The sequence below is a fragment of the Echinops telfairi genome, unplaced genomic scaffold (genome assembly GCF_000313985.2).
Source record: "Echinops telfairi isolate 266 unplaced genomic scaffold, ASM31398v2 ScPeMD7_7410;HRSCAF=8448, whole genome shotgun sequence".
Lineage (NCBI taxonomy): Eukaryota > Metazoa > Chordata > Mammalia > Afrosoricida > Tenrecidae > Echinops > Echinops telfairi.
In genome coordinates this window covers 409,592-433,099 of record NW_022111310.1, presented here as the reverse complement: position 1 = coordinate 433,099, position 23,508 = coordinate 409,592, and the positions used below count along the sequence as shown (strand labels likewise).

Here is a 23,508-nt window from a genome sequence, read left to right as displayed (position 1 = left end):
ATGTAAGATATGACAAAATAATAATAATTTATCAATTATAAAGGTGCATGGGGGAGGGGCAGCGGGGAGGGAGGAAAAAAATGAGGAGCTGATACCAAGGGCTCAAGTAGAAAGCAAATGTTTTGAGAATAATGAGAGAAACAAATGTACAAAAGTGCTTGACACAATGGATGGATGGGTGGAGTGTGATAAGAGTTGTAGGAGCCCCCAATAAAGTGATTAAAAAAAATTATCAAGAGTTCATGAGGGAAGGGGGAGTGGGGAGGGAGGGGAAAAAATGAGGAGCTGATACCAAGGGCTCAAGCAGAAAGCAAATGTTTTGAGAATGATGATGGCAACATATGTACAAATGTGCTTGACACAATGGATGGATGGATGGATTGTGATGAGAGTTGTACGAGCCCCCAATAAAATGATTTTTTTTTAAAAGAAATCCGTTCACCCCAGTACCTCTGTGCTTTTGACTACTAAATCTTTTTTTCATTCTTAAGTTAGGAACATCCGCAAAACTAGGGCTCCAGAAAATGGCCAAAGCTGACCAGCTTGAGGTAACAAGTAAAGCAAAAGGGCCCTGGACTTCTAAGGACCAACATAGGCACAAGATGAGTGTTTTCTGTGCTAACCAGCATCTCCTGGCCTGGTGCTCCCCAGGTAGACTTGGCAGTCCAAACTGTGGCACTGTTCTTTTGCACAAATGCAGGGACACCGGAAACACATGGTTGCTTCGTAAATGCACCATGACTTTTCTCGAACACTATTTATTGCAAGTTATTCATGCCATTTACGAGTTTACACATTTCACCCTCTGAACAGACTGGACCCCCTGAGTAACACAGGACATGCTCTTCTTTCAGCATCACAGGCACACACTGCTTGCTTCAGGTCACCATAAACTGTGCGCTGAATATAAACTGAATTAGTCAGGAAAGAATTACCTCTGATCCAAGATATGATTTGCCTTGTATTAATTCTGGTGCTGCGTAAGCAAGACTCCCACAACATGTCTGTAGGTGGTCATCCTTGTTACCCTGAAAATAAGATAAAAATGAAATATTTGTGAGAGGGTGCAGGGAGGGGGAAAAAGAGGAGCTAATACCAAGGGCTCAGCTAGAAAGAAAATGTTTTGGAAATGATGATGGCAACATATGTACAAATATGCTTAATACAATTGATGTATGGAATGTTATAAGAGCTGTAAGAGCCCCCAATAAAATGATTTTTAAAAGAAGAAAAATGAAACATGTATTAATTATGAGCCTTATGAGAGTTAGTGTGGTAAACAGCCTCTGAGCACAAGCAAAGAAAAGCTAAGTGAAGAAGTACCCCCGGAAATAAAGGACTTGTACAGCTGATCCAATGCTCTGCGCCGACATGTGGGCTAGTGGGTTTCCAGTACCACTACTAGCCGGCACCTGCAAAATCTTGTCCCCCTAGGCCAGGCAAGTCAGGTTCCTATTTCCCTCGAAACCCTTGTGCACAATGATCAGCTTACCATATAGCCACGCACTAGTGATACACAAACACATAAAGAAAATGAACTCTTTCTTTACCAGGTCCTGATTCCAATATCTAAAGGGTCCTCGTAGCACAATAGTTAACCCGACTGCTAACTAATAGGTTAAGTCCACTATTTATTTGAATGAGTAAATGCGAGGTTTTAAATTCAAAGTTAAATCCACTAGCCACTCCACAGGAGACAAAACCTGGCCATCTGTTCACGTAAAAATTTCAGATGAGCCCCCAATAAAATAAGTAATTAATTTGTTGATTTTTTTAAAAAAGATTTCAGATGGAGAAATCCTCTGGGTTCTACTCTTGTCCTGTAGGGGTCGCTAGGATCAACTTGATGGCATGCAGCAGCAGCAGCAGCAGCAGCCCCCACAGCCCACCATTACCAGCACAGGAGAGTGTCCTTGTCCTTAGAGGGAAGGAAGCAACAAGGGCACACACACAAAACAGGGCCCTGGGAAGCTGCCTTCTAGACTCAGTGTTAAGACCAATCACTGCCTTAATTTCCAAATCTATTAAGATGAAGCGCCTGTCCATCGTTCCCCACCCTCCCACAGAAGATGTAATGGAAACGATATCACAGCCCAATACCAGGGCAGAGTTCTTCTACAGCTTGAAAACCCTAAAAACCAAACTCACTGCTTTCCAGTTGATGCCAGTTCACAGTTACCCTCGAGGCCAGCCTCGCACTGGCCCTGTGGTTCCCGAGACGGCAGCACTTCACGAGGACGGAAAGCCGCCTTTCACTGCTGTGAAGTGGCTGGTGGTGTCAAGCTGCGGTGAGCAGCCAGCCAAAGGCAGCACCACGACAAAAGGGACCCGTGAAACGGTGAGCTTGCAGTTACAACCGAAACAACCTGCCCAGCGCGAGCTCCGCAGCAAAAGGCTGAAGCGGATCCTCTCCCAGCTAGGCCTGCTTTTTCAAGTGGGGCGGTCCAATCTTCGGCAGCCATAAACAAGCGTTTGCTACGGGTGTCTGTCCCAAACGTTCCCCACTGCCTCCTGTGGCGAACACGACAAGCCAGCTACCTGCCTAAAATATGCTTTGTGTCTGCCGAATAAAAAAGAAGCAACAACAACATGAACAACAGCCTGCCTTCTAGCACTCCGTTCCCAGACAAAGTTCCCCTAATCATCTCTGAACAGCCCAGGGAAGGGAGGAGAATTAGAAAGAAGGGGAAAGTGGGCTCCATTTGCACCTAGCTAATTCTGATCGGGGCGGGAAATAACCACGGGCTATGAAAGGCTGAGGCAGGTCTGCAATTTCCACATTCCTAATGAGTGTCGACAGCTCATTGGAGAGACTGTGAGTACCACCATGAGACTCGGGAGGAAGCCTCCAACAGGCAGCCACGCAGGGGCTCGGCCACAGACGCGGCAGAGCTGGGAGGTTCGAAGTGACCTCGAAGAGAAGTTACACGAGACAAGGGCAGGACTTCATTCCCTCACAAAGCTCACTGCGACCAAGCCAATTCTGACGATTCCCAGGCTGTACAAAAGGGCTCACCTTTCACCCTCAGACACGGAGCCGCTGATGCTTAACTATGGAGCTCGAATTAAGGAAAAATGTAACAGGATGCATTTTTAAAAGCACATGGGCTTTTCTCTTCGATTACTTTATAAGAGCATCATCACGCAAAAGGTAACCATAATTGTCAAACAGATAACCATGTGGATGAACAACAAAGACTACATTAACAGTAAATTCTCAAAACTCCTATTTCAATGAACAGAAGCATCATCTAGTGGCAACATATTCAAACTGCAAATCATATCCACTCAGCATGCCTGAATCGGTGTGGTACCGAGCTCAGGAACTAGAGCAGTGGTTCTCAATCATTTGTAAATGAAAACTGATGCTCAGGATGCTGTATAACGCGATTCTCAATAGAGGCTAACCCCCAAACCAAACCTGCTGCCATTGAGCGGATACTGACAGTGACTCTGTAGGACAGATACCGCATAAGGTTTCCAAGGCTGTAAATCTTTATGGACACAGACTGTCACATCTTTCTCCCACAGCACCAAGGATGACCTCATGCCACCAACCTTGAGTTAGCAGCCGAGCGAGTGGTTAACAACTGTATCACCCGCGTGCCTCTCACTGGAAGCAGCCAAGTTCAATAAAGGCTAAGTAGAACTGGAGAACATTACGCTGAGTGAACTGAGTCAATCACAAAAAGGCAGATGCTGTATGAGACCACTACGAGAAGGATAAAAACCAAGACAGACGTGCATGCCAAGGGGACAGACTGCGGAGGGTCCCAAAGGAAGGAGGGAAAGGGTGAGGAGATAAAGCAAGACTAGACGGTTGACAGGTATTGATTTGGGTGACAGGGAGACTAGAGAGCCATAAAGGGAGAAGAGAAATCAGGGTGGGGAATAGAACATGGGGACCGAGTGGAGCTAGTGAGTGGTTTGAACTGATGAATGCAGAGGTGATAGTCTGAAATGTAACCCCCCACCTAATTCACAATACAAAAGTAGTCTAAGTTGAGTCAGTGCAAGACAGCACAGTAAGAGGTGCATTTACGAAGGGGTACATCCATCCATTTCTATTCCCGTACTTACCTTGGGTTTTGCACAGAGACCAAAGTCAATCAGCTTTAAGTTATGGTACTCATCAAACAATAAATTTTCCTGAGAAAACAAAGATGTCTTAGTAACTGCGTACTGTACGTACTGACTTCCTTATCTCACTCCCCACCTCTAGTCATCGCTGACCATTATCTAAGGGATTCAAAAGCCTGGGCGTGAGAGAGTGAAAACCATTACAATAGGAATAAAGTTTTTTGGTTTTGTTTTTTACTTTGTTATATGGGAAAAATGTATCAATGTTACATCTATTAAAATGAAAACTTTTATCCAAAGCCCATTAGTAGGCCACTGGAGATCCCCTTGCAGAGGGGTCTCGGGGAGGAGATGAGCCAGTCAGGGTGCGATGTAACAATGATGAGAAATACAACCTTCCTCTAGTTCCTAAAGGTTTCCTCCCCGCTCCCACTACCATGACTCGAATTCTATCTTGCAAGACTGGCTAGACCAGAGGAGGTACACTGGTACAGATAGGAACTGAAAATACAGGGAATCCAGGACGGATGAGCCCTATAGGACCAGTGGTGTGAGTGGCAAAACAGAGAGGGTAAAGGGAGAATGAGTAGGAAAGAGGGAACCAATTACATGGAACTGTGTGTGACCTCCTCCCTGGGGGACAGACAACCAAAAAGTGGATGAAGGGAGACGTCGGACAGGGCAAGATATGACAAAATACCCATTTATAAACTATCAAGGGCTCATGCGGGAGGGGGGAGCGGGGAGGGAGGGGAAAAATGAGGACCTAATGTCGGGGGTTTCAACGGAGAGAAAATGTTTTGAGAAACGATGTACAAATGCGCTTTACACAATTGATGTGTGTATGGATTGGGATAACAGTTGTATGAGCCCCTAATAAAATGTTTAAAAAAAAGAAAAAAAGAAAAAAAAAGAAAGAAAATAAATAAATAAATAAATAAATAAAAATGAAAACTTTTTTAAATAGAGGACTGATTCCAAACTGTCTCATTCTGGTGAAAAAGCAAATTGGGGGAAAAAAAGTTTTAATCTACTTCATTAAAAATAATAAATGAAGGATCAGAAGAATAGAAGAGGAAAGCTGAAAAGGATACGGCTTCCCTATTCACCGTGCCAACCTAAGCCACCCTCTCCTTGGTGCTCCAAGTCCGATTCAACTTAAACCAGAAGAGCCAGCTCAAGATGCGAGAGCTGAGGGGAGAAGAGCAGCACTCACAAAACAACAACAGGGATCTGTCATTGATCAAGATACCCGGGAGTGGGAGGTGGGGGCGGTTGGAGCTGATGCCAAGGGCTCAAGTAGAAATAAAATGGGTTAGAAATGTTGATGGCAACACATGCACAAGTTTGCTTGATTGAATGATGATGGATTGTTAAACAATTTGTAAGAGCCCCAGTACAATGATTAATAAAAAAAGATGAAGGAGAGTAACACTGCTGTGTCTTGTTAGGTCAACTCCACGGGTCTGACCTTGGTACCAAGAAAACGTAAATTCATGTTCACCGCTATCCTTATTAGCCAGAACCCAAGCTTAAAGTGTGTACTCAAAAAAAAAAAAAGTGTGCACTCCTTTGTATTGCGTCTTGAAGGAGTAGAGTCTGTCCACTCCATTGGGTTAGTCCTTTTCTGAGAAATAATGGCTTACAATGAAAGGCAGATCGAGTTAGGAAAATCACTTTTGAATGAAAAATACTGAATGACTCGATACTACTGAAAAAGATCTCAGTACTCGTCTTTCCTGGGGGCAAACTCACGAGGCTCCTGTTTCGCAGCTGATTCCAAAGACAATTATACTGTCACACACAACTGACAAGCAAACTGAACGTTAATAAGAAGTCCTGCCAAAAAAAAGTCAAAAGCAAATAAAGAAAAAAGAAATGGGATACAGTCAGAGCAGGACCAAGAAAAGTTGAAAAACTAAGATACATTTCTAAGAAGAAAGAACATTCAGAAACGTAAAACTAACAAGCACATGTCGGGGGAGCTGTTGATCTCTGGAATGTTGGCCTGCCACGCGCTCACTTACTGGTTTGAGGTCCCTGTGGGCATAGCCTTGGCTGTGCACGTAGGCGACAGAAGACAGTATCTGACGGAACACAACTCGGGCCTCCTCCTCGGACAGGCGATCCTGGGATATGATGTAATCAAACAGCTCTCCTCCAGGGCAGTACTTCAACGGGAAAAGAGACACACGGATATTATTGCTTACAAAATACCTTAAGAGAAAAAAAGAATGTGGGTGTATATGTATGTAATAAGAGCTATGATTAATTCAACTTTGCAGGCAAGGGAACCGAGCGAGGCCTATCCTAAAGCACTCTCAGACTCCTTTGGCATGCACCATAGCAACCCCATCTGTGTCAGAGCAGAACTCCCTGAGTCCCACAGGGTCTGCAACCGCGGACTGACTCGCAGTAATTCATCAAGCCTTCTATTTATAGTAGTGCTACTACTCTAATAGTACGAGACTGCAGTCAACCTACATGTCCAAGCAGAGCCTCAGAACACAATAGGAAAGATGAATGGACAACTGGCATTCAGTTGCATATCTTAGGTCATCATTAAAAGGGTTATATAGCTGTTGTATATGTACTCTCAGCATAGTACAGTGTTTTTAAAACTTCTTAGACATGAGCACACCTTGAGGGAATGAATGGCTCAGGACCACAGTCTCGGAGGACACCATGGTGCATGGGCATGGCCTAATCCACAAAGACAATGTCCTACGTCCTACTTTGCTGAGAATCGACTGGGGTCCAGGGGACAGTCCTAGAAGGTGCGACTATTGGCCTGGAGGAAAGCAGAGTGATGGAAATCCCCAGACACAGGAAGCAATTAATTAGTCCAGTCGACTGAAGGACCAAGTCAACATCAGTCTCCATGACTCTCAGACCAAAGGAATCAAATGGTGCTTGCCTCCCACGACCAACTGCTCTCAAAGGGATGGAATTAGAAGGTCTTGGATAGATAGGGAGGAAAATGTGGACTAAAACTCAAAACCATAAACAGACTACATTTACTGGCTGGATGAAGACTATGGCTCTTAGTCACCCCCGTGGCTCAAATGTCAGCACAACAAGGGACAGGTCGGTACGGGGAACACTAACACCGGTGAGGTGTTCACACTTTAGAAGCATCCACCAAATGAGATCAAAAGGGCCGCCTGAGGAAAGGAGGCGCAACAGAAACTGGAACCCAAGGACAGAAGGAGGAAGCGGCCCTAGACGCACTAGACAGGCATCGGTGATGTGAAGGAAGGGGACAAAACAAGATGCATACAAATTATCCTCCATGAAACTGATGAGCTGCACTGTCAATCTTCACCTGATGCACAATAAAAACATTTTTTGAAAGAAAAGGCTTTTAAAATGTAGCTTTTAAAAGTGTGTGTGAGATAGAGATCGAGATAAACAAGCTCAAAGGACTGATCATTATTGAATCTGGGAGGTAAGTACAAGAGTCATTGAATGATTCTTTCTTTTTGTGTGTTTGTGTCTGAAATACAAAGTTTTTTGGGGGGGTTCGTTTTTTTAAATTTTTAAGTGTCTATTCTCACTCCCACAGCGCAACTTTCAGCCAAGGAATCTCAAATCCGACTCCGAGTGACCCAATAGGACAGGGTAGAATAGTCCCTGTGGGTTCCCGAGACTGCAACTCTTGACACAAGTAGAAAGCCTCATCTTTCCCCCACAGAGCGGCTGGTAGTTCAAACTGCTGACTTTGCTGTTAGATAGGAGCCCTGGTAGTGCAGTGGTTGAGTTGGGCTGCGATCCACATGGCTGGCAGTTCGAAACCATCAGCCACTCTTTGGAAGGAAGACTGGACTGTCTACGCCTTACACAGTTACGGTCTCAGAAACCTACAAGGAGGTTGCCATGAGTCAGCGCGGACTCACTGACACTTAGAAGACGGGAAGAAGCACGAGTGGAGGCGGGGGTCACAAGCAGAAGTGGGACCGTGCTGCGACATCGTGGGGTCTGCCGTCGGTCACAAAACAAAGGGCGTGTGGACCGCTGGACAAAAAGCCAATGTGTTCTGTAACCTTCCACCCAAATCTCAATGAAAAAGTTAAAGAGACAATGCTCGGATGCGACAAGTCAGCACACTGCTGGGATGAGGGCAATACCTCTCGGTCTTGAGCAATCTGATTACCAGGAAGTGAAAATAAAACTAAGAACCAGCTGTGGTTTTAAGTTCACTCCGGGTTTTATATCTTTATAGCAAAGCACTGAAACCCATTCTGGTTTTTTAAAACCCATTTTAATCGTAGTGCATTTAAATTTTAGTGTAGTTACCTGAAATTAATTTTTTTTTAAACTGCAGCAATTACAATTTTTCCATCCCATAAAACAGTGGTTTCCATCTGTACCACAGAAACCAGTACTCGGGGACTGAAGGAGAGGAGAGCAGGGCACCAAACTCAGGACGTCCCATCCCCTGTCCCCCAGAGCAGTCCCACTTCTCCAGAAACTGGGTTTGCACTCGAGATGTCAGTTCACTTCATATTAAAACAATAAAGTGCATCAAGTCTTTTGACCCAGTAGCTCCACACTCAAGAATGATTCCCAGAGAGGTCCTTGCTCCCGGGAAACACTGCATGCTCCAGGTCATTCCCTGCAGTCACATTGCTTCTAACGGCAAAAGACTGGAAGCAATTCAGTGCGTAAACTATAGAAATTATAGCACAGCTAGAAAGTGGAATTCGATGCAGTCTTGAAAGGGTGGAGGGGAGCTCTTTACACACTCCCAGCATTAAATAAAAATAAAGCAACATATAAAGTTTGCAGATCGATACGGATGAACTACAAATGCATCATGACAGGTTCACAATAGAGTTTGGGTGGGGAGATTTTTTTTTACTAAGAACAAAGAAGAAAGTTCGGGGGTTAGAAAAGGCACTATGCCAGGCAACAGAGACCAGATACCGAAGAGCAGCAACCATACGCTCCACTTCACATCCTACTCACTGCCAACATGTCGACTGTGAGCACAGCGGCCCTAGAGACCGAGCAGAGCTGTCCCTGTGGGCTTCCAAGACTGTTCCTCTTGACGGGGCAGACGGCTCACCCTTCTCCCGCGGAGCAGTGGTGGTTTCACCTGTTCAAACTGCCGACCTTGTGGTCAGCAGCCCAATGGGTAGCCCGCCACGCGACCAAACGAACAAACAAGCTTGCTGTCATCAAATCAATGCAGACTCACAGCAACCTGATGGGGCAGGGACACTCGCCCCTTTCAGTTTCTGAGACTGCAACGATTATGGGGGTAGGAAGACTCATCTTTCTCCCTCAGGGCACCTGGTAGTTTTGAACTGCCAACCTTGCAGATCGCAGCCCAACATGTAACCACTATGTCACCAGAGCCCCTACGATGCTACCAGAGCTCCTGATATCAAGCCTTAGAACAGGTGAAACTCACCTAGGGAGACAGAAATCAGATCAGGGTTAGTAGGAAGGGGAGTGGGTAGGTAAGGTTACATGCATTCTCTTCAAAAGGGCAGGAGAAAACTTCCTGGCTGACAAAAAAAGTTCTAAGGCCTCACTGGGGTGGGGAGTACGTCGATGTGGACATTTGTCAAACACGCATTCCCAATGTGTGTATTTTATTACACATAAAGTACCTCAATTGTCAGCTTTTTAAATGTGATCCCATAGGGTCCACATAAAGAAAACCTTTCAAATGAAAAACAAAAACCATCTAAAATCTCCAGGGGTGACATAGATGGAGGCCAAGCCAAATTGTGAGGTTGGGGTCAGGGTTAGGTGGAACGAGTACAGAATAATTATTAATGTATGTGACCCTCGTGACTGAAATCAGCAAGACACACGCATGTATTTCTAATAACATGGACTATCTGTAGGAGAGACGAGTGACGGCAGTGAGAAGGGAGCACTCGCTAACGTATCCCTGTTGTACCTTTTCAATGCTGCCCTGAGATTGTGATGATTTTTCTTTTCTGTTTTAAGCATTTAATATGGCGAGAGGGACCAGCTAAAAACAAAAGGTTTTAAAATTAGCATGTGGAGTATTCCATAGGTCTACAGTACAAAGAGAAAACCACTGTAAATCTAAAACTTCTAACATGTTATGTTTTCAAATGGACCCTAAAATAGTGCTCCTCTGTGAAAATCACGGGCCATTACAAATCATTTGGCTGAGACTAAGGAAACCGAAGCGAGGGACCGATATAGGATGCTGAAGACAACCTTTCATGCCACAAAGGGCCGGGGAGAGCCCGGGGCCTTTGGTTCACATGACATGTGCACTGGGGGCTACCTTTACAAAGGGGAAATGGATCCTTCCCTCTACTAACAAATTCACTAAACGATCCCACCTACCCGGGTGTAGCAGAAAGTGCACATTCACAATGAATCTCTAATTTATTGCCCCCAAGGGGACGTCAGAAAGTTCATGAAAAGATAGCATTAAAAGGTACTGGAATTTTTCAAAGAGCTTTTCGGAGCTGTGTCAAACGTCTGTCTTGCAGGAAAGTGTCACACACGAAACTCGAGCAGGTAAACCACTGAACGCTCATTCCAATCTTTCAGGCCACATGCACTCTCCTCAAGTGACCAGATGCTCGCGATCTCTGGAACGAACGACTCACCTCAAGAACCATGAATATTTTGTTGGCTGTCTCTAGCACATGGTAAAGCTGACATATGTGCTGATGTCGCAGGTTCTTCAAGGCATCAATCTCCGTCTTGACCCTGGGCAAGTCACTCTGTGACAAAGCATGAGACCAAGTGAGCAGACCACCCATTTCAGAAGTATTCCAAGCATCAGTACCCACGACTGTAATCACAGTCATCAAAAAGCCACCAAAAGTCCCAAAACAAAATTGTTCAGCCATACAGAAGAATCTCCCGACGAAAATCGTTAATACATACTTAAGAAATGCCTCAAGGTGTTAAAAAAAGAGAGCTTCTACATGGATCAAAAGGAAAAGTCCAAAAATTGAAAACACTCTCAGACTCCAGTAGAAGGTCATTCCCAAACCAGGAAAATAATGGAGACATAGACTCTTCTCAGTACAAGGACCAGATTCCCCTCTGAGTGCCAACAACAGCCTTTAACACGCACACTAAGATTTGCGGGGCCCGAGCTGCAGAAATACATGCTCAATAATGTTTTATGAGTTAAGAAAAGATTATTAAAGGGAATGTCTAATAGGTCCCCATGAAATTCTCTGGCATTTCATTTGGAAGAAGCCCAAAAGATCGAGTGGAATTGCTACAGCCGAGCTCCTTACATCCCCTTTGACGTGCTTGCATGTTTCTCAGCACTGAGAGGCGCTCTGCTCACGCAATGGCTCTGTGCTCAGCTGCTAACCACAAGGTCAGTGGTCAGCACCCACCGGCTGTTCCTCGGGAGGAGGACCTGATGATCTACTCTACAGAGAACCACCCGGGAAATCCTAGGGGGGATTCTGCTGTCACATGGGGTCCCTGTGACCAGTGTCAGCACTGGCATCCGTAATAAGGAAGGCTCGCTATCTAAACCTGTCTCATGCCAGAAATCCATACGGGTGTCGTGATCATCAAAGGCCCAAGGTAGCTAATTTAGAACTGCATTTTCAATAAACTGGTTACTTTTTTTTAATCATTTTATTAGGGGCTCATACAACTCTTACCAAAATCCATACATACATCAAGTGTGTAAAGCACATTTGTACATTCATTGCCCTCATCATTCTCAAAACATTTGCTCTCCACTTAAGCCCCTGGCAACAGGTCCTCTTTTTTTCCCTTCCCTCCCCGTTCCCCCCTCCCTCATTAATCCTTGATAATTTATAAATTATTATTTTGTCATATCTTGCAAACTGGTTACTTTTCATGTTTTATACTTGCCGACATTTCTAAACTATTTGTTAGTTTAATACATTGTATGTGTTTCATTCTATAAGGCTAACTCGATCCTGAAGAAAAATAAGATGTTAACACAGTGATTTGGGGTCAGAAGAAATTTTTTTTTTTTTAAGTATTTCTTAAATTTATCTTAGGGGGGAAAGGCACCGACAGCCACTAATACAGACTGGTGAATTCTCAGCTAAGGCCCACGAAGAAGCCGAGAGACCAAAGCAGATGAAGGTCAGTAAAATCAGGGGAAAAAAGTCAACCCAAGGTGAGTTCAAACACTAGAAAGGCCCAAAAAGACGACTAAAGAATATCTTTTTAATGACTTTATATTCGTCATAGGCAAGACCACTGACGGTGAATGGGCTGCTTTCAGAGGAATGAACGCTTTCGATGGACTCACCCATGTGGAGAGCAGGCTCTGAGAATCGCTCACAAGAGATGCTCAGAGCAGGATTTCGACAAGCAGTTCTAATAAGAAGCTAGGACATTATGTCAATGACTCTCTCTATCTATACCATAAAATAGACCAACAATTTGTAAAAATATCAGAAGATGATAAAAAAGGACAAGATTAATAGCCACCAACACCTAAAAAAAACTGCAGAAAAAGACAGACTCCTGTAATGCCGTTGTCCTGCTTTTAGATGGGAGGGCTGTAGGAACCCCGTGCCCTTAAAATGACTTTGTAAACCACAGACCTGAGTGTGAGACAACTGGGAGTGAGGAGTACAGAAATAGTATTCTTGGAGCAGCCACGAGCACATTGGAGCACATATGGGGCTTTACGTCACAAAATCGAGCCCACTGCCGACACGTCAGCTCTGACCCGGGGGCCCCCACCAGCTTAAGAATGGGACTGCACCCACACGGCTGTCAATAGCTGGGGTCTATCTCACAGCAGCAGCACATCCCCAGCGGTGTCACTGGGTGGATTCTATCCATTTGCATCACCCAGGGACCTTTCAACTCACAAAAGTGATCAAGAAACAGAACAGTAAAAAAAACAAAAAAAGAAAAGAAACAGAATAGTTTGGCAAAACGAAATTCAAACTTACCCCAAGCGCACTTTTATCCATGATTTTTATGGCAACCATTTCTCCAGTGAGGATATGGCAGGCCAGTTTGACCTTTGCAAAGCCACCTGAGTACAGGAAAATGTATTGTGAAGAGATACACAAAACCAGCAATGACGCCGTCACCAGAGTAATCTGAAGATTCGGTGCAAACACATTTCAATACACTTTTAGAAGGCTCTACTGAACCATCATTGTCCTGGACTTTAGTGGTTCGTTCTTCCGGTTCCTTCCAAAACATTGGCTATGAGCTTAACTTTTTCTAGTCAAACATTGATTCCAAGTTGTTTTGTTTTGCTTAACCATGACATTATATCTCTGATTTTGTAATACGGGGCTCACTCTTTAGAAATTTGATTAACAATTAACAATGCAAGGTTGCTTTATAATTAACACTGCTAGAACACACTGTAAAAGGATTGAGACAGAAGACAAACAACAGAAAACATTCCATCTTCACCCTGTGAAAATAAGCAATTAATGTTTCAAAATTATAACAACTAGATACATGTATCCAGGCAGTATCTAAATGAAATTCCCAGTTTAAGACGACCCCAAAAAAGAAGCTCCTGGCAGTACCTCCTCCCACAGCCCTCCTCTCAGTAACAACAACTCCATTTTCCCACTGGAATGCGTCAAAATTCCCAGAGCCAACCTTCACCCTTCCATACACACAGTCTATATGCAAGCCACCAACACAGCTGCTGGCCTGGCTTCAAAGGATCAACCTTGAAGTGGAGGAGCGTTTACGGACCGGCTGGTCAGAACCACAAGGGGACCTTCTATAAAGCTCTAGATCTGAGTGGTAAGCACAGCACGCAAACCTCCATCAAGATTAGTGCACATTTTGTATTTTACTGCATGTGATACCTCAATAAATAAAATTTTTAAAGTGGGTGGGAGGGGGGCTCTAGAATTCCATTCCATTCACTACCTCCCACGCACTCCCCTAGCCCAAGTTACCATCATTTCCAGATCCCCTGACTCTTGCTCTCCTCACCCGGTCTCTTCACAGCCAAGAAACCAGAATGGCCTGTGAAACCAAAGATGGGATCACCTCTTGGCTCAAAACCCTCCAGAGACTTCCTACTTGACCTCTAGTGGGGTCAGGGTCCTTGCGGCCACCCAGACTTCTCCCATTGTTCCCCTCACTGGCTCCACTTTTTCTTACTGAAGTAGGTAAAAGAATTCTAAAACCATATAGGTGAGACAGTGAGGCTGATGACTGTCCAGACAAACTACACCAGCAGTACACTCTCAAATGATTGCTCTTAACTTTTTCTAGGCAAACATCGATTCCAAGAGTTGTTTTGTTTTGTTTAACCATGACAATATATCTATGATTTTGTAATACGGGGCTCACCTCCAAGGGGAAAGAAAACATATTTTACCTGTCCCAATAGTTTCATATAATTCATAGTATTTGAGAAGTTCATCATAATCCTTCATAGTCCTCCTGGAAGTTTATTCAGAAGAAGAAAAAACACCTGTAAAACAGAAATATTACCTGATTAAACAAGAAAGTGTTACTAGATTATCTCCTCTATTTTTATAATTGTGAATACCAATATAAATAAATCTTAGGCATGTAAATAACCAGAATAAATGATTAGCCATATTGGGGGTTGAAGGGGCGCTTGTAGCCCCATGTCATACCATACATAAAAATCAATTCTAGATTTTCAATATGAGACATCACACTTTAAAACTTGTGTTGTCTTTCCTCTAGTTCTTAAATGTTTCCTCCTCTTCCCCACCCTCCATTCCCCCACCCCACTATCACGAACCCAATTCTACCTAACAAATCCAGCTAGACCAGAGGATGTACACTGGTGCAGATAGGAACTGGAAACACAGGGAATCCAGGGCGGATGATCCCTTCAGGACCAGTGGTGAGAGTGGCCATACCACAGGGTGGAGGGAAGGTGGGGTAGAAAGGGAGAGCCGATTACAAAAATCTACATATAACCTCCCCCCTGGGGGATGGACAACAGAAAAGTGGGTGAAGTGAGATGTTGGACAGTGTAAGATATGACAAAATAATAATTTATAAATTACCAAGGGTTCATGAGGGAGGGGGGAGCGGGCAGGGAGGGGAGAGCGGGCAGGAAGGGGTAAAAACGAGGAGCTGATACCAAGGGCTAAAATAGAAATCAAATGTTTTGAGAATGATGAAGGCAACAAATGTACAAATGTGCATGACACACAATGGATGCATATATGGATTGTGATAAGAGTTGTATGAGCCCCCAATAAAATGATTTTTAAAAGACTGCTATGAATAGAAATGTAAAAAACCAAAAACCTTGTGTGTGTCATGGAACCCAAGACAGCTAAAACCCTCAAGAACATTCAGTAGTGGGAGTAGTGATATCATGATGGTAAAGGGATGGGGGGTGCGGAAAGAAAAGGGGAACCCATCACAAGGATGGCTATATAGTCTAACCCCCTGAGGAGGGCGAATAACAGAAATGTGGGTGAAGGGAGACAACGGACAGCTTAAGACACAAAATAACAATAATAATATCGTATTGATCAAGGATTCATGAGGCGGCGACGGGGGCAAGCTGGGGGTGAGGGAACTGATACCAAGGGCTCAAGCAGAAAGAAAATGTTTTGAAAATGTTGATGGCAACTTATGTACAAGTGTGCTTATTACAACTGAATGATGGATTGTTATAAGATTTCTAAGAGCCCCCCAATACAATGATTAAAAAATAACAATAAAGCTTATGTTGTTGTGAGGTGCCATCAAGGCCCTTTGGCCCGTAGAGATCCCCTGTAACAGAACAGAGCGGCCCCGTGGGGTTTCCTGGTCATCAGTCCTCCTGGGAGCAGGTCGCCAGACCTTCCCCCGTGGAGAGGCTGGAGGCTCAAGGACTTCACTGCTGTGCCAGTGAGGCTTTGTCTTTTCAAAGAACATTCTTTTGCAAAGACTACTTATCATGACTTCAAGGTCAGAAAGTGCCAAGATTAAAGTAAACGGTAATGATTAAAATGAAACCACAAGCTTTAGCTGACTTGTGTAGAAGATGTGCTTGTTGGCTTTCTTTTCTTTAACTGATGTAAAATGGCTCGAATCAAACTAGAGATCGGCAGTATAATGTGTCTGGCACTGTTGCTACTGCAATCTTGGCTAACAGTCATAAGTCGGCTTTCATTCCTTCCTTTAGCCAGACACCTTGACTGAGCACCTACAAGGGCCCAGCTTCGGACTGCAATCTAATAAGGAGCCCAGCCATGCAGTGCTTAAGCACTTGCCTGCTTACTAAGGGTCGGTGGTTCTAACTCAACAGTAGCTTCACGGGTAAAACACCTGGCGACCTGCTCCCGTAAAGATGACTGCCTAGGAGACCGTAGGTGACACTGCTGTCTTGTCATGGGGTCACTATGTACAAGAACTGCCTCCACAGCACACGGGACAGAAAGTACAGGGTTAAGATTGAGAAAGAAAAAAAAAAACCTTGGTTCTCACTCTAATGGGGAAGACCCACAAGTAAATAAATAGACAACTAAATTAAATAATGGCAGTTTATAATAGAACCTCGGAAAGAAATATGCAATAGTGGTTGGAGAAGATAACATTGAAGCCAAGCTTCAACTGAAAAGGTGGGATGGGAGGGGCGGGCATCAGCTGTGTTGCTGATATTCAGATTGGGGGGCTTCTATCAAAACACAATGTTGTTAACAGAACTGAGAGAAGGTCATGTAAACAATATTTCTATACAAGACTGTTAAAATGATGAATGATCCTCTGAAAAATAAAGAGCCCTGTCGGCCCAGTGGTTAAAGGGCTTGGCTCCTGACCAACAGGTCAGTCGCTCAAACCCACCAGCCGCTCCGCAGAAGAAAAATGTAGCCATCTGCTTCTGTACAGATTACAGCTTTGAAAACTCCCTGTCCCAAGTCTTGAAGGCAGTGGGTTTGGCTTGGGGTTTTCTGCTTTGTTTTGATTTGAATAACTGCTTTCTCAGTCCCACCTTCGCCCTCCCACCTCCTAACATACTCAAAAAATGCTGAAAGACCTGTTATTTTGATAGCAATCATTCAAAAACTGGTCCTGGAGGCCGACTCACGGGTAGAACTGCCCCTGTGGGTTTCCAAGGCTTTAAATTTCTTTACAGGCGTAGAAGCTCCTTCTTTCTTCCTCGGAGCTGCTGGTTTCAAACTGCTGGCTTTTCGGTTATCAGCCCAACACATAACTACTCTGCCACCAGGGCTCCTGTCACTGGCCCAGTCCCTCCTTAAAACCCTCCAGCGCAAGCACCTGGAAGCCCCTCTCCGAGATGCCCCTAGGTTACCTGTTGCCGCTCTCTCGTTGCAGCTAACTAAGCACGCCCATCATTTTAACTACACACATATTCTTGGTGATCATTGGTGGACAGCCCTTGGTCGGCAAAGAATGAATGAGGAAGAGCCTTCCAGAAAGAGGGAACCTCAGTGTAAAGATCTCAGAGGAAAAAGACTGGCACAAGTGAATGGACACTGTTTTTAGAAGTATTGCTGGTGCCTTTCATTGAAAATACAGAAACCCAAGTAAGATGAACCTATACAGGCAATAACTAGAACAAGGGCTCCTGGGGCACATGGTGGGGAGGTGGAGGGGTACAGGGGAGCTGATATCAAGGAGTTTAAGAAGGAAGAAAACATTTTGAAACTGATTTTGGTGGCAATTGTACAATACTGTGATTGAACTAAGGAATGGTATAATGTCTGAATCAGTTCCTAATAAAATGTTTTTTTGGGGAAAAAAGTTAGAAGGAAGAGAAAGGATGGGGATCTTGACTGAGTTTATTAATGTGACAAACAGAACCGAGATAGCTCAAAATAAAAGTAGTAATCATTGGAACTACAGGTCTGGAGCTGGAACAGTTGGTTCGCCATCTCTGGAGGGGTGGGCCCACATGCATCACCATCTCACACTGTACACAAAATCCAGGGCAGTGTGTGAAGTGAGAGGCAAATCTTTAATACATGTGAATGTAGCTAAGGCCTCTTCCATAGGCGACCTAAGCCAAGTGTGGCAGGAAGGGGGATGGGAGGGAAGAGGAGCTGATACCAAGGGCTCAATAGAAAGTAAATGTCTAGAAAAGAATGAAGGCAACATATGTACCAACATGCCTGCTTCAATCGATGTAGGGACTGTGAGAAGAGTTGTACGAGCCCCCAATAAAATGATTTTTTTTTTTTAAAAGGAAGAATTAGAATACCGTTTCATGGAAGTCAAGAAGGTAGAAACAACTAATACTAGTAAAAGGAACTTTCAGGGAAGTCGATGTGTCAATAAAGAATCTTCTGAAGCTGATCATATGAGGGGGCTTCAAAAAGTTCTTGGAAAAATTGAATGAATAAACACTGCCTGATCCTATACCAGCTGTGGTATATGAGTACATATGGGAAAACAAAAGCAAGTCATGAGGAAGCAGGGGGAAAAGAGGAGCCAATACCAAGGGCCCGGGTAGAAAGCAAATGTTTTGGCAACATATGTACAAGTGTGCTTAATATAACTGAATGATGGATGGTTATAAGATTTGTAAGAGCCCCCCAATAAAATGATTAATTTTTTTTAAAAAGAAAGAAAATGAAAACAAAAAACAAAAACAAGTCCTTTGCCTCAGCTGTGGTGACATTCTCTGACTGTGTGGTCTGGAGCCAAGCTCCCAAGATCTCCTAGGTGTGCCTGGACTCTGTCTGTCTGTTCTTGGGGCACTGCGTTCTGCCAGTGCCTTCAGTGCAGCTTGGCCTGGTACCTTCCATACCACAAGTTCTTGACCATACGCTCCCTCCTGAAACGGATGAACATCAACAAAGTCTTTTTGGTACAATGCCTCTGCGTCTCCCTTCCATCTTCTTTTGATGCGTCCTGTATCACTCGATATGTGACCCACTGAATCCTTCAACCCTGCAACTCAAGGCTTCATTTTTTTCTTCCAGTCTCTCAGCTTCAAACCGTTTCTTACGCTATTACACAGAGAAGTAAAATTTAATGTGAACATAACTTAAATGTATGTATTGGAAAACAAAGCAACGGGTCCTGTGACCCTGCTGACGTTCCCTTGATGATGATGGGGACTTGGAAGCCAACCTGCACGTCTCTGAAGAATGCGGAGCGTGTTCTTCCCTTTTATATGCTGATCTGTGGGCTGGTAAACAATAAGTTTGGGGTAGAAGTTTTAGGAGGAATATCTTAAAAGTGAAAGGGGGAAAAAATTAGAACCCGTTAAGAAGAGAAACAAAGTTTTGTCTCAAAGTCAAAGGAGCACTAGCAGGAAAGATAACGTGAAAAGACAAGCTGTCCAGTCAACAGCATGCGTCCTTTCCAAGGAGAAAATTGGCAACTCAAGACGCAAACTGAATGTTTAATCTAGCTGAACGGGCCGGAATCGGGTGGGAGGAGCGGCAGGCAAGCTTTGGAAGCAGCACCTAGATGCCAGCGCTGAGGAGAAACTGGGGATTCCACGAACCATTTCTGCTTCCACGCAAGTGGCAAAAAGTTACTTAAGACTTATTTATAAGGGAGCTTCCAAAAGTTTGTGGAAGATGGAATTAAAAGACAATGGAACTTTTCTCTGGGGGTGAAAACCTCTCCTCCATACAATCTCACCTCTCCTTCATCCCTCTCCAGGAGAAGAGGAAACACAAGGCGCACCTGGTGCTGAGCCAGCCCCAATTCCTGCTTCAGGGACCTGAAATGCTCAGGATGCTATTAAACCACCCGAGTCTTTAGTCCTGCGCCCCTGTCCTACTGTCCTCTGTCAGCCTACAGGGAGGAAAGCGAGGCTGAGGGAAGGCTGCTTCCTCAGGGCCTCGGGTAGAAGCAGCACTGCAATCACCCTGAATCAAGATGAGGGGGAGCCATCTCTATACACACCTGTGGGTACCCCATGAAAAAAGGCTGGAGAATGTCGAAGCCCTCACATAGTTTCACTGGGCACCTGAAGGCACAAGATGGGAAATGCCTTAACAACAGGACTAATTCCAAAAGCTTTTTAAGAGCATGTGCCAGGGGGAAGTATAAACATACAATAGAACCTCACTTCCAAAAGAAAGACAGGAATCACGGGCTCAAGAATTTCAAATCAGGCAATTGCTGCAGCAGAAAAAAATGGCACAAGGCTAAAATATCTTGGGGCTCCTGATGAGGAAGAGGGAAAGGAAAGAGCCAGAGACTGGAGCTGGGGGAGCGAAGGGCTATGGATCTGCTTGAAAGGCCACTTGCCATCAAAGCAAGTTAGCAGGCTCCTTGGAAAGAACAGCCCACAAGGGCGGCAGCACTGCGACTAAAAGTAACGCAATGCCTTTTCAAAGTTTAAAAAACAGGAGAGGGGCAAAGAAAAAGAAGCAAGTGTCACAAAGGACAGGGCTATTTCACATCCTGCCCTCAGCAAAAGGCGGTAGTTTGGTGTTGGACCACACTTCCCTAAATGATGGATAGAAAAACCAAAAAAGCTCACTGCCATCAAGCCGGTGCCGACTCATAGGACAGGGTAGATCTGCCCCTGTGGGTTTCCGAGACTGTAACTCTTTATGGGCTGCTCCCTTGGAGCAGCCAATGGTTTTGAACTGCTGCCCTTGCAGTTAGCAGCCCAATACAGCACCAAGGCTCCTTAAATAAGGGTCTAAAATGTCATAATCAACCTGGGGATCGACGTCTCCCAAAGGAGCTCTGAACTTCCAGTGCTGGCCCCTGGTGAACTAGCAGAGATTGACTTGTACCAAGGGAAGATTGCCAACAAGCACCTTCTCATTCTTTCTTCCATTTTCTCCATCTACCCTCTTTCTTCAAATACACCACGTCTTTGGAAAAGTACACTACTATGCACTGACATGACAACCACTGAATCCAGGGGACATTGTTTTTGCTACAATAGAAGAAAATGAATGCTTAAGGTTATAAACTATTATACTGGTACCAGATTTTACTTGGTTTTTCAATTTTGTGGATATAAAGCTGGTCCCTACTATTCTGAAATGTCCTGTTTATCCACTCAAATCTCACAGCCATTGAATCGATGCCAACACATAGCAACCCTATAGGGCAGGGTGGAACTGCTCCTGTGAGTTCCCGAGACTGTAACATCATGGGAGTAGAAAGCCCCATCTTTCTCCCTGGGGGTGACTGGTGGTTTCGAACTTCAGGGCTTGCAGTTAGCAGCCCAAAGTGCCATCACTACACCCCAGGGCTCCCCTGTTTATCCACCAGAGTTTAGAAATACAGACCAGAGGGAAGCTGTGATTGGAGCAACCTAATTTTGTAGCTGCTAAAGGGAGTATCGGATCAGTCAGTGTTGAAGGCAGCCTCTGAACTAGGAATAATGAATGAATGAATGAATGAATTGGGAAAATACAACCCAATCAGACACCTAAGTGAGGCCCTTCTGGCTGTGAATAAATCACAGAATCACCGGGGACATAGATAGAATGGGGTCTTGAGCTGCTTTGAGGATGTTGGGAGGAGGTTTATGGTTCAATATTATAAGGTAGCAATAGACCGGGAGCATTATGCTCCTAACAATAGGAGTACCAGGGGTATGCTTCACCTTTTTTTTTTTGGCTTTACCTCATTTTGCTTGGTGAGCAGCTTCATAAGACATCGATGCTGGGGGTAAATTCAAATAAGAATCCAAATATAGAAAGGCTTATCATGTGGCTTTGTGGTAAATGTAATTAACAGCCTGCCCCGTTGTACCACGGAAACACCCTGACAGCATTAAGGGACGGGCTGCCCATCGACTGCAGTGCTTGATCCAGTTAGATGCCCAGGAAGAACAGATCCACTGACACAGCAGGGCCCTAACAGTGCATTTCAAGGCTTTTCTGATTTCTCCCACTCTCCTTGGAAAACCACCACCAAAAATACGATAAAAAACCTAGCACTCTGGCTTATAAGCAAAACAGAGTGCCTCTCAAACCCTCAGACGTCAAAACAGTAAAAAAGCAAGACAGTAACTGGATTAATGAATCCTTGGGGGAACAGGGCGCTCATAACGAGGAGGACCAGAAGAAGATGCCATAAATTTGATAGTGGTGATGATTGTAAAACTCTCCTTAATATGCCTGAACTACTGAATTGTATAGTTTGTGAATTATATGCCAATAAAACTGTTTGAAAGAACCAAACCAAGGTCCCTCCCCCCACCCAACAAAGCGAACCCATTGCCCCAGAGTAGCTTCCACCTCAGTCAGCCTACAAGACAGGGTAAGGAGCCCTGCTGGCCGAGTGGCGGGCGTGCTGAGCTGCTGACCACAATCAGCATTATGAATCCAACACTCACCCTGTACAGAAGGATGAGGCTACTGCTCCCATAAAGATTTATAGGCTCAGAAAGCCAACTCTGTCCTAGAGGCTCTTTATGAGTCAGAATCCAGTCAGAGGCAGCGAGTCTTTTTGTTTGGTTGGTTTATAGGACAGTGTAAAACGGCCCCCCAGAATGCCACATCCTTACCTGGGGAGCAGCTGGTCTATTAGAACCAGCGATCTCCAGTACTTAACCACTGTGCCACGCCCACCCCCACGTACTCCTTCTCCCAGTACCAGTGAGAAACACCCCAGATGAAGCTCCAGAACACTGACTCACCGGAGGTACTCAGGACCAGATTGCGCCCTCCTTTGGAAATCTCCCTTTTCCCACCAGGTGCCTTTCACTGCTCTGTGGGGGAGCGCTGGTGGCGCTAAGGTAAGCATTGGATCGACGGCTAGCCCCCAGGTCGGTGGTTCACACCCACCACCAGACCATCTGTTCCCTTAAAGACTTTACCGCCTCAAAAACCCTATATAAGGTTCCTATGAGTCGGAATCAACTCGATGGCAGTGAGTCTGAGTTTGGGGTGGCTTGGTCGTTTACACATTTAGCTGCTAAGTGGTCAGCGGCTGGAACCCATCAGCCCCTCCAAGGGAGACGAATGCGAAGTCTCAGAGAGTGGCTAAGAGTCAGAACCGACTTGATGGCAGTGGGTGTGGAAGTAGGGGGCATCATCAAGCTCCTTACAGAAGGGACCCCGACGGTCGGAGAGGGTCTCAACCAGGCAGCAGGGCTGGGAAGGCGGGGGCGGTGCTGGTGAAATTCGCCGGCCAAGGGGAGCCGGAGCTGACTGCTTCCCCACGCCGGCAGAGGCTGGCAGCGGGCGGGAGACACTGACCTGAGGAGCCGCGGGCGGGTGGGACGCGGCCAGCCGACCGATGAAGGTGTCCGCCTGCCGTGCGCAGCGAATCCAAGGCAGCAAAAAGCCCCTGGGAACCTTCCTGTTAGGTCAGTTCTGGCCGCTTCCGCCCGCCAAGGGACTCAAACCTCCCGGGCCGGAAGGGGCGGGCCGGAGCGGGGGGCGGGGCCGGGGCGGGGCCGGAGCGGGGCGGGGCCAGAGCGTGGGCGGGGCCCGGGCGCCCGCGTAGGAAAGGACTGGCAGGGCGCTCGGGTGGTCCCCGCCGACGGGGGTCGTCCAGCTGGAGTACAGGCGCTGAGATGGACGTGAAGCTTTTCCTCCTGACCGAGACGCCTCC

General features: G+C 45.4%; 1 protein-coding gene across 3 annotated transcripts in view; it reads right to left on the bottom strand.

Moving 5' to 3' along the window:
* The window catches only part of MELK (maternal embryonic leucine zipper kinase), a 94,554-nt gene extending 71,309 nt beyond the window's left edge, over window positions 1-23,245 (bottom strand). For 2 of the 3 annotated variants that reach the window (XM_004711017.3, XM_045296668.1), the window contains exons 1-7: window positions 23,151-23,245; window positions 14,402-14,497; window positions 12,993-13,078; window positions 10,686-10,802; window positions 6,108-6,251; window positions 4,081-4,149; window positions 936-1,028 (exon numbers count right to left, since the gene is read on the bottom strand). In XM_004711017.3, coding sequence (XP_004711074.1) covers window positions 936-1,028; window positions 4,081-4,149; window positions 6,108-6,251; window positions 10,686-10,802; window positions 12,993-13,078; window positions 14,402-14,459 — 567 coding nt within the window. In that variant the 5' untranslated portion in view covers window positions 14,460-14,497; window positions 23,151-23,245. The remainder of the gene's footprint in view (window positions 1-935; window positions 1,029-4,080; window positions 4,150-6,107; window positions 6,252-10,685; window positions 10,803-12,992; window positions 13,079-14,401; window positions 14,498-23,150) is intronic. The other variant, XM_045296667.1, reaches the window with a different exon arrangement.
* Window positions 23,246-23,508: the final 263 nt, after the last annotated feature.